At 40.1% G+C, this 14,575-nt stretch overlaps 1 protein-coding gene and 1 non-coding gene across 2 annotated transcripts; one reads left to right on the top strand and one right to left on the bottom strand.

Annotated features, from left to right (window-relative positions):
- Positions 1-11,233: 11,233 nt before the first annotated feature.
- LOC142176850 (small nucleolar RNA R71) lies at positions 11,234-11,338 on the bottom strand. Its single transcript, XR_012705657.1, has one exon. It is a non-coding gene; the product is annotated as a small nucleolar RNA R71 (small nucleolar RNA).
- A 582-nt stretch (positions 11,339-11,920) lies between these two features.
- LOC107785474 (uncharacterized) lies at positions 11,921-14,310 on the top strand. Its single transcript, XM_075242729.1, has 5 exons — positions 11,921-12,741; positions 13,012-13,445; positions 13,530-13,536; positions 13,719-13,953; positions 14,065-14,310. The coding sequence occupies exons 1-5, from the start codon at positions 11,921-11,923 to the stop codon at positions 14,308-14,310; spliced, it is 1,743 nt and encodes a 580-aa protein (XP_075098830.1).
- Positions 14,311-14,575: the final 265 nt, after the last annotated feature.

The raw sequence follows: 14,575 nt of genomic DNA, 5'->3' as shown, positions 1-14,575 counted from the left end.
GCAAAGAGTATCGGGTTTCGTAAGGTGTGAATATCTTACTCAGATAATATATTGCCTGCTCCTTTCTTCCAGACTCATCATGTTATCCCAGAACGCAATCAAAAGCCCCATCTAGTAAGGACAAATAAAGCAGCAAAGGTCATCCTAGTTCTGGTGGGACCAGAACAGGTGGTTTAGACAAATACTCCTTGATTTAGTAGGCTTTCTAACATTCTTCAATCCATCTTGTTGCAGCATCTTTCTTCAGCATTTTGAAGATCGGCTCACAGATCACGGTTGATTGTGCTATGAAACGGTTGATGTAGTTGAGACGCCCTAAGAAGCTCATCACATTTTTCTTATTCTTTAGAGGTGGCAAGTCCTGGATAGCTTTGACCTTTTGACGGGTCCAGTTCAATCCCTCGACGACTGACGATGAATCCTAACAATTTTCCGGCAGGGACTTCGAAGGCACACTTTGCAGGATTCAGTTTCAGATTGTTCCTTCGAAGCCGATCAAAGAATTTCCTCAAGTCTGATATATGATATGTGCTTCTTCTGGATTTAATGATGACATCATCCACGTACACCTCTATTTTCTTGTGTATCATGTCATGGAAAATGGTTTCCATAGCTCTCATGAAAGTGGCTCCAGCATTCTTCAAACCAAATGGCATCATTTTATAGCAATACATTCCCCATGGTATGATAAAGGCTGTCTTTTCGGCATCCTCTTCATCCATCCAGATCCGATGATATCCTGCGAAGCAATCCACAAAGGACTGGAGTTCATGCTTGGCACAGTTGTCGATCAGTATGTGTATATTGGGCAATGGAAAATCATCTTTGGGACTCGCCCGGTTTAAATCTTTCTTCAGAACTGGCATAATGTTGGCCAACCAAGCCGGATATTCAACCACTCTCAAAACCTTGGCTTTGATTTGCTTGGTGACCTCCTTTTTTATCTTCAAATTTATATCCGGCTTGAATTTTCTGAGCTTCTATTTTATTGTTGGACACAGGATTGGTAGGTAGCTTGTGAGCCACTATGGATGTGCTCAAACCAGTCATATCATCGTAGGACCATGCAAATATATCTTCATACTCTTTTAGGAAACGGACACACTCTTCCTTCTCTGATGGTGATAGTTGAATGTTTATACGTGTTTCCTTGGCTATTTCGGAGTCCCCTAAGTTAACTATCTCAGTCTCGTCTAAATTAGACTTAGGCTTGTTTTCAAAGTTTTCCACTTCTCTGACAATTTCCTCAGGTATTATGTCGTCTTCTAGATCCTCTTAATCATTATACTTATGTCATGTTGCCTCATTATATGTCACAGTCGTAGGTTCATCGGGATAGGTAATAATAATGTTGTAGAGAGAAAATATAAAGAATAACAATAAATACTAAAAATAGCAATGCATTAATAAAATCTTGAAAAATGTCAACAAGCATGGCTCGATGACTCGAGCAATTATTTTAAAACAAAATACATTCAAAACAAAATACTGAAAATGTCTTAGATGCTCAAAAATTGCTTTAAAATAATTGATGCTAATTGCCAGGCTACCTAGGAACTCAACGATCCCGGGATGGTGCAACAGTCCAATTCATGAGAACAACTCCTTTTTCAACGGTCTGAATGGTAAGGTATTCCTCCTTCTCCTCCTCCTCCTCCTCAACTATCACACTTCAATCCATGTCTTCGTCATCCAGAAACAACTTCCTTATGCCAACTAAGGCTTTATCTTCCTCAGACCCCCACATCATGTCAGCTTGATGAAATGTCTGGTGCAAATGTGGTACCGGTTGTCCCAATGGATAATAAGGACCATGCCATGGTGGCGACCAATCCTGGCACTCTTGCAAAGTATATTCATACCCAAATCCCAAAGTTGTACCATGACGCTTCGGTTGTACCGGTTTGGTGATCCCTTGGAGATTCTTGCCGAGACCCTTGTCAGGTTCATAAAATGTCCATAGCAATATGCTTTCTATCTTGTTGCTCCACCATTTGTCCTTTTCAATTGTGTTGACGCGCTCAATGCGATGGTATATTTCTCCACCTAACTTCTTCTTATTCTCGATGACCAGAACAGTCTAATTAGTATAAATAGGTTACTTCCATTTATGTAGATGATCACCTCCTGGTGGTTCCATTCAAATTTCACGGCTTGATGCAGAGTAGAGGCCACTGCCCTAGCGGCATGTATCCAGGGTCGTCCCAACAATAGATTGAAGGTAGCAGATATATCCAGTACTTGAAACTCAACATCAAACCAGGTTGGGCCCATCTGTAGGCTGAGGTTGATTTCTCCGATTATGGCTCTTTGAGATCCATCAAATGCCTTCACATTTATGCTTCCTGCTCATATCTCGTGCAGGCCTTTACCCAACATCTTCAGAGTGGTCAGTGGACATATATTGAGATTCGAACCCCCATCTATCAGGACCCTAGCGATGAATTTATCCTCAAATTGCACTGTGATATGTAGTGCCATGTTGTGACTTAGTCCTTCTAGTGGCAGCTCATCTGCATGAAAGGTGATTTTGTGTCTTTCCAGTACCTGCCCAACCATGTTGGCCATTTCCCCACTAGTGATGTTAGCAGGTACATAGGCTTCACTTGGCACCTTCATCAGGGCATTCTTGTGTGTCTCAGAGTTTTGTAGCAGTGACAAGATAGATATCTGAGTGGGAGTTTTGTTCAAATGGTCAACCATAGAGTATTCTCTCACTTGTACTTTTCTCCAAAGGTCATCAGGGCCAGTCTCAAAAATATGTGGCTTAGATGCAGCTTCTTTGCTTGTTCCTCACAAGTGCTCTGGTGTATAAGCCCTGCCAGTTCTAGTCATGCCTTGTGCTGCACCTGCTTCTTCCATTTTCGTTTTTCCTTTCCTTATTGCTTCTGCAACATAATCTCATGGTATAGCATCAGACTTGTAAGATAGCATGGGTACTACCATCACAGTGAAGGGTGTGGTTACCTCAACTTCAAACGGTGCCGGTGCGGTTACCTCGACTTCAAGCGATGCTTGGTTTGTACCACAATGGGCGTGAGAGTGAATTGAGATGTTTTAGGATCATCCCACTCCCTAATACGTCCAATTGACCCCTCCAGATCTCATTCTTCATTGGTCTCTATCATATTCACTCCCTCACCTTTGTGATCTGGGAGAGGATTGTTACGAACATTGGGTGTGGTTTCATTTGCCTGTATGACCTTGGTGTCGATCAATGTATGAATCTTGTTCTTTAGAGTGTGACACTCATCAATGGTATGGACCTTCATGCCTAAGTGATAGGCACATGTCTTGTTTGGGTTAATCCACTGAGAAAATTTTTCCATAGCAACGGCGGGAATGGGAGTGACATAACCAGAAGCCTTCAATCTCTCATACAGTTAGTCTATGGGTTTAACAATTGGAGTGTATTGTCTGGGTGGTCTGCGGTCGAAGTTTGGTCTTAGTTTTTGGTAATTTTGGCGGGCGAGTGGTGGTGAGTGATAATATGTGGGTTGGGTGTTGTAGGCGTTTGTAGGTGGTGGCAGGTTATTGGTATTTAGGGAGGTGAGGGATGGTATGTGGGTGGAGGTGTTTGGTATGTGAGAGGAGACTTAGGACCCTATGCCACCATTACAACACCCACTTCTTTCTTCTTCGAGATACCTCCTGACTGCAAGGCTTTATTTATGGCTTGTAGTGCTTCGAAATTTGTCACCATTCCACTCTTGATCCCTTCTTCTATTCTTTCTCCCAACTTGATGATGTTAGAGAATTTATGGTTTTCAATAACCATCAGCCTTTCATAGTATTGAGGGTCTTGAGCTCTGACGAAGAACTTATTCATTTGTTCTTCTTCAAGTGCTGGCCTTACTTTCGCAGCTTCAGATCTCCATCGAGTAGCATACTCGCGAAAGGTTTCCGTTGGTTTCTTCTTGAGATTTTGAATGTAGAAAATGTCTGGTGCATTTTCTGTGTTGAACCTGAATTGGTCCATGAAGTCAGATGCCATGCTCACCCAATTAACCCACTTCTTCGGGAAACTTGATTCTCCTATGTATGTTAATCTTGTAATCACATGAAACTTGATTCTCCTCTAACTCTCTCAATGTGTTTTATACCAATATCTATGATTTGGGATGGATACTTAGCATAATTTGGACCCTTAAGCTTTAAACCATCTAAGTTAGTGCCCTACTTTGACTTGTTTGATAATATGCACCTTTGTATGTTAATCTTGTAATCACAGAAAACTTGATTCTCCTCTAACTCTCTCAAAACATTATGCTAAATGAACTTAAGAGGGTCTAAATTATTCAAGGGAAGCATATTCAAATAACATCTCTCAAAACTAGAAATTTTAGGTAAAAATCAAATGCTAAAGAGGTTCAGATCATAAGATAAGTTTAATGCTAGCAAAGTTACACACAAAGATGGTCTAAGAACATATTAGGTCATGAAATTCAGAGGCGTAAATATGTAGGACATAAACACAGAAGAATGAAATCGTTAAGCCAAGAGACTTACCAGTTATCAGTTGAATAAACAGACAACAAGAAAGAACAAATTCCACGGTACCCTGAATGTCAACAAAGAGCAAGAACCCAGATTCTTAGTGCGTCAGAGTTCCCAAGGGCTTCAAATGAACCCCGGGCAGTGCTTGCACCAAGAAAAGTTGAAAATCAAATTCTGGTTGCCTTGACTTTCAGCCGGCCAAGAACCAGAGTATAGAACAAGAGAATAAGAGAACAATAGAGTAATAGCTTAGATTTTTTAGTGAATCCGGGTAATTAAAAGTCTGTTTCAAAGGGGAAAGGGGAGGGGTTTATATAGTAGTAGAAGTCAAACAAACAAATCAAGGAAATACTGTAAAATCAACATAAATAAGGAAATAATAACATGCAGAATCAGTAAAAGTCAGATTAGAGAAAAATTAGGTAAACCCTAGTTGATAGAAATCGAAAATTGGCCGGAGATCTTGGCTAATCGAACCCATATAGCCTTAATGTAAATGTATCTAAATGAAATATTGCCTGAATCCCAACGATTAGAACTGATTCCCTTTGATTTGAATATTTTTGCTTTGCCAAAAATAGTTCAAGTACTATGTAATACTACAAAGAGGTAACAAGTGGAGAAGGAATGTGGATATGGTAAGTAAATAACTGGTGAATCCCATGGCTAACGGGATTAGAAGAGGGATTGGTGAAGGGTGGCGATTAGGGCTCTTCAGAGAGAGGCGAGACAGAGAAATTTTAGAGGCGGCGGGTAGTGGGATTTGTCTCTAGGTTTGGGGTATTGTGAGTATAAGGAAAATGAGGGGAGTGTTGTGAGTCGTTGATCAATTTTGATCAACGGCTGAGATTTAAACAGGTTGGGTCGGGTTTTGGACTGGGTAGGTTCATTAGGTTGCTTGGGCTGCTGGGGCTATTGGGCCAAGGGTCTATTGGTCCGAAATTAATCCTAATTTTGGGCCAGATTTTAAAAATAGGAAATTAAGGGAAAATAATTTAATTAAATAATTAAATAAATTATAAAAAAATGCTATTTATGTAAAGTAATATTTTAAAATAATAGTAGAAGATTATAAAAATATAATATATTATTTTGAACTTAAATAAAATGATAAATGCAATAAAATTATAAAATACAGGCTATTATTGCAAGATTGTGCAAATGGCCTAAAAATACTAATGTAATTATTAAAACAAATAGAGTAAAATATCTGAAGGAAGTATTATAGATGCAAAAATAATAATTTTAGGTAATTAAGTCATCACAAAATAATTGAAAGGGGTAATTAAAAAATATTCAAGTAATTTAAATGTAGGAAAATCAATTTTAAAGCTCTGAAAATTATGAAAAATTATAGAAAAATGCTTGTATAGATTTGTAACTAAATAATGATGCCAAATGATGTTTTGAAAGTATATATACTATTCGAGAAAATATGAGGGCAAAATTGGGTATCAACAGGTATGTGTGAGACATCGGCTTTCCTAGTATCATGATAGGTGTCATCACGACATGTCGGGTTTTGGGTCGTGATATTAATTATTTTTGGAATCAAATCGATTCGCATGTCTATAAATTACGTATAAATTCAACTGTATCGTTTTACGGATAAATACTTTTGTATAGGAATTTATTGGTTCTGCGTTTAATACAGTCAATGATCATCTAAGCCCAACTTTGAGAGTCAAAATGGCATTTATCACGACATGAGTTTGTGTATTTTGTCCATCCACGATATAAAGAGATGTCATAGTACGTCTAGTGATACTAGTCATGCATGTCTCGTGCAAGACTAATAGGTTCAGTGTGTCACGGGCCGACTTTCTTACGCTCGCCAACGGCATCAATTCGCTCGTGCGGCACCCGCAGTTTCCCTTGCTGCGGGCCAACCTACTTCCTTTCCCAAGTTTTCAAGTACGATTATGTGCCTGTTGGTGGGACTCGCCCATGAAGCTCGCACCAACTTGTGCCGCCTGTAAGATGTCTAGGCACTTGGCCCTAGACATGTCGTGGAGCTTCATCTTAGGATTACAATCCATGCGCGCCCTGGGGGATTGGTTTAGGACATGTCTTGTCCCTCGCCCAAGACTGAGCATCGATCCCGCGTGCACAGCCCAATCCTCAAGCTTGACACTCGCCTAGTGCATCCACAACTAGCTCGTGCCTCGCCCGAGTAAGGCAACCTTTAGTCCTTGGCCATTGTCATGCGCGTCTTTCGTGCCATGCCCATACATAGCCCTCGCGACACGCTTCCATCTCGAATAGTACAGTGTCGCCCTACAACTGTACGTTTAGGCCAACGGACCCTTGCTTGCATGGTTGAACCTAAGCCATGCTCACAAGTCGACACATGATGCCCTTAAGATAGGTGCGTCAAGTATCCAATCGGCACGGAGGTCTCCTTCCAACATTCGGCAACCCGCGGGGCTGGCCGTCCCACACATCGAGCCTCTAGCTCCTACTTGATGCCCAACGCTAGCCCGAAGGCGTTGCGCTGTCCATAGAGTTCCCAAACACGTATGGATACCTAGGACACTCCTTTGAGTTATCCAGGCAGGCCCTTGAGGTCGCCCCCAAGGTAGCTCGTTCGATACGGCTTGGTGGCAGCACGTATGGGGGAGGCAGGTCAGAGCTTTCATCACCTATATCCCCCTTATATATGTTTAAAATTAAAAAGCTCAAATTGCCCGAGTAGACAGATCTACGTCAGACAATCAGAAGATCCTTTTCTCACCAGTTCTTTGCCGAAGTCACAACCCCAATATGCGGGTTGTGACAAGTGGCTTCATTAACTTCTGTTCTTAATTCATTCCTTTTTAAATATTTTTTTCTCCTCATAAGTTTGTGTTTAATAAATTAACAAATTGAACCAAAAAAATTACTCCTAATAAGTTTGAACATTTGGTCCAACTGTGCATTTCTAGTAGGTAGTTTATACGACATATGCGATATTTATTCTTCTCTTCTTCGCGAAATATAGGGGTGGATATTGCCCAAATTATGAGGCACGTGAACTCATAATTTCTTTATTAATATATGTATTTTATGTATATATTTTTTAGAATTAGTTTAATATTTTCTGTTAGTCTCCATACTTCAAAAAAATTGAATGATGCACTTGATTGAATATTATGTTATTTACCCTAAGAAACATGGATCAATTCTCACTTAATAAATTTTTTTTCTATTTTTTTTAGTAGTGTAACTCATGTTCAAGAAATTATAGATCCGTCTCTGCCTCGATCAGTGTGTTTGTCTCTTGAACAATTTCAGTTTCGAGTATAGTAATAATAAAATGTTCATCAAATAAGGTAAAACAGGTGCTTCATTTTCTGACTATTACTGGAGCTAGCATTCTTAAAATTTTTGTTTTGAGATTTTGTGGTAAGAAGCCTAGTCGAGACCGTTTCAATTGACATCGTTCTGTCTTCTAATGCTGGTCCCAGAATGTACCCTTCTTTAGCATTAGTTTTTTCTGAACTATATTAGTAGGTTCCAATATCAACTTCACTACAAAAAACATTACAATTGTCTTAATGTTACTGCATGGTTATGTTGATGTGATGTGTACGCTGGCCCAAAACTTATTACACTATGATGTCCTTTCTATAATTTCCCTTTTTTAATGGACCACTAATTATTTGGTTTCCAGATTTATTCATTTTTTCTTTTGTTTTCCTTTTTGGTTTTTTGTCGAAGTACCCTTCATCTTCGTGTGCACCATTGTTAGTATATAGTCAAGAATCATGATTCTTTGATATCCATGCGGTTACTAAGTGAATGTGATTGAAATCTTTTTTGGTAAGAGGGAAACCGCGGCCGCTACAATTTCTGTCACAGCATCTGCCCTTCGGGTGAGCTCTTTGTGCGCATTGGGTAAACATCCCCCTGTGTAATAGTCTGCAAACCACACAGGGGTTGTAAACCGCACTAGGCAAGCCCTGTGCGACAGGCTCAACCCAGAAGGCATTGAGGGGGGAATCGATCTCAGGTCATCCGTATGGATAACCGCCCTCCAAACTAACTGGGCAACCCCGAAGGGTTAATGTGATTGAAATCTTGTTATTTTCCAAACTGCCCCTAGATGTGGTTGGCACACAGCTAATATCATTTGCCAGGCGAACCCATATCTCATACATTTAACTATTTAGACAAACACTGAGAGAAAAATAAGTGCAGGTCTAAAGGTATTATTAATAATTAAAGACGAAAAGTTATCAACCAATACCTTAGTCAATTGATGAAAAGACCAACAATCACTCAAATAATAAAACTCTAGCTCAAACCCAACATCAAGACCATGGAGCATCTAACAGAGTAACATGAGTTTAACCGATGGACATGCAAACCCTACAGAGATGAAAATAACTAAAACAAACTAGATAAGACTGAAATGAATGCCTCCGCGAACAAGTGGCTCACCTCAACAATAAAATATGCTCGAACAAATTCGTCAGCCACTAGCTATATCTTCAGCAACAATATCTGCATAGACATGCAGGTAAGGAGTAAGTTATACGTAAATATAATCCAGTAAGATCCTCGACTCGTCACTTTGAATACCTCTAGAACAAGTGTTAGAAAATATAAATACACCACAACAAGAACAATATAATAAATACAATAATACAATAACACAATATATAGGTATCAATAGAGTTAATAATAATTAACTAACAAGAACACACATATCTCAACCTACTACACACTAACAGCTTATCATAACTGCAGTGAAAGAAATTAACCAATACCTCTATAAGTCCACAACGGTACCACAATACCTCAAATATGTAACAGAGCATACACAATACTCACTGAAGCATACATAATGCCTCAAATATATCAAGAAGCATACACAATGCTCGAGTGATATATGATATTTAGCTTAAAGTATATATATTTATATGTATATCGCCTCATGTTTTACTTTTATTTCATGGATTTAGGATGTAAAATGTGTTGATTTATATTAATTTGAGGTGTTTTAATGTGTAGGAATGATCCGGGAGCAATTGGGGGCGAAAGGTGTGAGATTAGAGCCAAAACAGACGAAAAAACAAAAAAGGAAATTTCCAGTGCCACAGCCAACGCCTAGCGCTACCTGTGGCGCCAGAAACAGTGTGCTCCAATTAACAGCGCCTAGCGCTGGGCTAAGCACTGGTGGCATGAATCCTGTCCAATTTTATCTGGGACAAGGTTATTTCGGCCCTAGACCTGCCCAACACGTATAAAAGCAAGACTAAGCTTTTTTTTTAGGGGGGGGAGGACAGACGCCACTTTGAAGGGGGAATACACACGAGAAACATCTCGGAGTGAAGATATCTCAATTTTCTTCATCTTTTCTTAGTATTTTCAATTATCCAAACACTTATGAAATTGTTTGCTATTATCATGAGTGGCTAAACCCCATAGTTCTGGGGTTGTAATTTAGCCATGAATATTATTGTTTAACGTTGACTTAACCTTGATTATAATTCACTAATATATGGTTATTTCTTCAATTCTGTGACCAATTGCATAATTGTCTAGCCAGCAGTTAGGTTCTATTTACTATATATGCTATGCTTGGGAAAGTCATGTTTAGATTAGAGAAGAATTGAAGAGAGCGTGATCTTAACTCTTAGGGGGCGGATTTGTAGTTAGGATATAAATATACCTACTCACCGGGCTTAATTTAATATCGTAATCTTAATGCATTCTTGATAGATTGATTCCATAGGAATATAGGCATTAATCTATTTTGAATAGGCGAGTAGTACCTCGGGAGAAGGCTATGAGAGCAATTATCGATTAATTAGAAACCATGAGTAAATTGTATGAAAAGGAGAGTTAACTTGAACACAATAGGATTGGTGAATCGATCACAACCCTGGAATATTTGTCTCTACTGAATACACAACAACCATTTTACTGCTTGATAATTTAGTTACTATTTAGAAGTATAATTTAATATAATCACATTCTTGAACTCGAATTTTGCTTGACTGAATAACAATCTTGGTGAATCTAGTGGGTAGTTGGTATAAGTCTATGTGGGTTCGACACTCGACTTATCATTTTATTACTTGTACGACCATGTATACTTGCATGTGCATTTGGGAGAAACAAGTTTTTGGCGTCGTTGCCGGGTATTTGAATATTGACTACTTTCTAGTTTTTGCTTTCTTTGTTTATTTCGTCAAGTTCACCGTTACTTGATTATTACTCTGATCTCAGGAACTTTGATTGAATGCGCAGGGTTAGAAGCTAGGACCGACTTCAAGGCTTTGACCCCGAACTTGAGAGAACATTTCATAGAAGGTTGAGGGAAGCAAGGGACACGAATAATATTCAGGCACTTGTTCAATTTCCTGTGAACATGGCAGAGGAACATATGGCTGTTCAGGAGGTGGCAATGCCCAGCATTGCTACTGTCACCTCAAGCATAGTGAAGCCCAGAATCACTGGGAATTTTGAGCTGAAACAGAGCATGATCCAGCTACTTCATGCGAATGGGCAGTTTATGGGTCTTCCACATGAGGATCCACAACAGCATATCTTGAACTTCTTGGAGATTATTGATACTTATATCACTAACGGGGTCACTCCAGACTATGTGAGGCTCATACTTTTTCCATTCTCTCTGTTGGGCGAAGCAAAGCGATGGCTGAAGGCAGAACCAGCTAATTCTATTACATCATGGAATGATTTGGCAAGGAAATTTCTGGCAAGGTTCTTCCCTTCAGGCAAAACTGCAAAGATCAGAAGTGAGATGGTTGCCTTCAAACAGAAAGCGGGAGAGTCTTTATACTCAACTTGGGAGAGGTTCAAGGGGCTACTTAGAGACTGTCCTCATCACAATCAGACAAACGAAGTGTTAGCTCACACTTTCATAGAAGGGCTACATCCTGAAACAAAAATTGTGGTAGATGCTGCAGCTGGAGGTCAAGTATTGGAGAAACGCTTTGACGAGATATATGCATTATTGAACAAATTCTCCAAAAGCAATCCGGATTGGCAAGGAGAAATGGGCAGACACACGGTGCAAAAATCTGCAGAGGTTCTCGAGTTATATGTCGTCTCAGCATTATCAGCACAGATTTCTACATTGACCAACCAAATCAGTTAGATGACCATGGTTATTAACAAGCAACAAGCTCAACCAGTGCAACAGGTTCAAGTGTTTTGTGAAGTATGTGGAGAGGGTCACACGAGTGACTTATGCCCAGTTAATCCAGAGTCTGCATGCTTTGTGGGTAATGCAAATAGGAGCCAGACGAGCCAACATGGGAACACTTACAATCCCAACTGGAGGAACCACCCAAACTTCTCTTGGGGTGGAAATCAAGGTGCTCAAAATCAATACCGATCACAAGCACCTCAACGACAATATAAACCACCTCAGACTGAACAACAGACAATCTCAACAAGTCACATTGAGGAAATGATGAAGAAATTGATGGCTGACCAGCAGCCCCACACCGCAGAGATGATAAAGAAAGTGATGGTTGACCAGCAGGCCCAAGCCACAGCAATGAGAAATCTGGAGCGCCAAGTGGGACAACTGGCTAGTGCCCAAAATACTAGACCAGTTGGAGCTCTCCCAAGTGACACTGTAGCTAATCCTAAGGCATCCATTAATGTCGTGTCATTGAGGAATGGGAGACAATTTGAAGAAGTCCAGTCGAAAAAGAGAAAACATGTGACTTTTAATGAGAGGCCAGTCACTATAGAGTCAGAATCAAAAAAATCAAAGGAATGTGAGAAGCCAGCTGAAGAGGCGGTGGCTAAGCAACCTTCACAGTTGGTTGCGAGGCCACCACCTCCGTTCCCTCAAAGATTCCAGAAGGTGAAGGATAATGCCGCGTATAAAAAGTTTCTTGATATTTTGAAGCAGGTGCAAATTAATATTCCTTTGGTAGATATCTTGCAAGAAGTACCCAAATATGCAAAATACATCAAGGACATAGTGGCAAATACAAGAAGATTGGCCGAGTTCGAGACTGTGGCACTCACTGAGGAATGCAGCTCAAGAATTCAAAGCAAGATACCTCATAAATTGAAGGATCCGGGTAGTTTCACTATCCAAATCTCAATTGGTAAGCGTACAGTCGGGCGAGCCTTATGTGATCTTGGAGCGAGCATTAATTTGATGCTGCTATCTGAGTTTAGACAGTTGGGGTTGGGTGAGCCACGCCCAACAACGGTAATCTTACAGTTGGTTGATCGCTCCCTTGCTCATCTTGAAGGAGTGATTGAAGATGTGTTAGTTCAAGTGGGTTCTTTCATATTCCCTGCTGATTTCATTATCTTGGACTACGAGCCTGATCAGGAAGTCCCATTAATTTTAGGGCATCCATTTTTAGCCACGGACCGAGCTATTATTGATGTTTGCGAAGGAAAGATTACGATGAGAGTAGGCGATCGAGTGGAGGTATTCAATGTATATAAAGCACTCAGATTGTCAGCCCACTATGAAGAGATGTCCATGATTTCTGTGGTGGAAAGTGATGTTACATCATTAGTGCCTTATAGGAGTCCTATAGATCCTCTTGAACGAGCTTTGATTGGGGATGAAGAAGACAGTGAAGATGAAATGATGGAAGAAATTGAGAAAGTACTTGATATGTCCTGCAGTTATGTCCATGGGTTTGGAAAATTTGAGGAGTTGGACAGGCCTATTACTCTGACCCCGCCTAAGCCATCTATTGAAGAAGCTCCAAAGCTAGAACTTAAGCCCCTACCAGTGCATCTGCGCTATACTTATTTGGGGAATTCTGAGACATTGCCCGTGATTATCTCATCCAACTTGACTAACACACAAGAAGAAAAATTGTTCAGAGTCCTTCGCGAGCATAAAAAGCTATTGGGTGGACAATTGCTGGCATCAATGGAATCTGTCCATCATTTTGCATGCATAAAATCTTCTTGGAAGATGGACACTGCCCTAGTGTTGAGCAGCAAAGGAGGTTAAATCCCATTATGAAAGAAGTCGTGAAGAAGGAAGTAATCAAGTTGCTCGATACAGGTATCATCTTTCTTATTTCTAACAGCAACTGGGTAAGCCCAGTTCAATGTGTGCACAAAAAGTGGGGGATGACTGTAATTAAGAATGAGAAAAATGAGCTAATTCCTACTCGCACTGTAACGGGGTAGAGAGTCTGCATTGATTATAGAAGGCTCAACAAAGAAACCCGCAAGGACCATTTTCCACTTCCATTCATTGACCAAATATTGGACAGATTAGCAAGGTATGAATATTATTGCTTCCTTGATGGTTATTCGGGATACAATCAGATTGTCATATGCCCAGAGGACCAGGAGAAGACCACTTTTACTTGTCCTTATGGCACTTTCGCCTTCAAGCGAATGCCGTTTGGTCTTTGTAATGCACCGGCTACGTTCCAGAGATGCATGATGACTATTTTCACCGATATGGTGGAAAGATTTGTGAAAGTTTTTATGGATGATTTTTCAGTCTTTGGGTCTTCTTATGATGATTGTTTGAAGAATTTGAGCAAGGTATTAACCCGTTGTGAAGAAATAAATCTGGTATTGAATTGGAAGAAGTGTCACTTTATGGTGCAGGAAGGCATCGTTTTGGGTCACAGAGTGTCTAGGAGCGGCATCAAAGTTGATAAGGCGAAGGTGGAGGCGGTTGAAAAATTACCTCCACCTATTTCTGTGAAAGGTGTCCGGAGTTTCTTGGGACACGCGGGATTCTATCGACGCTTTATTAAAGATTTTTCTAAAATTACTACTCCTTTGTGGAGGTTGCTTGAAAAAGATATAACTTTCAATTTTGATGATGCCTGCCTTAAAGAATTTGAATAACTCAAAAAGAAATTGGTGGTTGCTCCCATTATTGTGGCACCAGATTTGTCCTTACCATTTGAACTTATGTATGATGCGAGTGACCATACTATTGGGGAAGTGCTAGGCCAGAGGAAAGACAATGTGTTTTATTCCATCTATTATGCGAGTAAGACTCTTGATGGCGCACAGCTGAATTACACCACCACTGAGAAGGAGTTGTTAGTTGTTATGTGGGCCTTTGAGAAATTTCGGGCATACTTGGTGGGAACAAAAGTCATAGTCC

Source organism: Nicotiana tabacum, chromosome 22 (genome assembly GCF_000715075.1).
Source record: "Nicotiana tabacum cultivar K326 chromosome 22, ASM71507v2, whole genome shotgun sequence".
Classification (NCBI taxonomy): domain Eukaryota; kingdom Viridiplantae; phylum Streptophyta; class Magnoliopsida; order Solanales; family Solanaceae; genus Nicotiana; species Nicotiana tabacum.
This window is presented reverse-complemented; position numbering and strand designations above follow the sequence as displayed.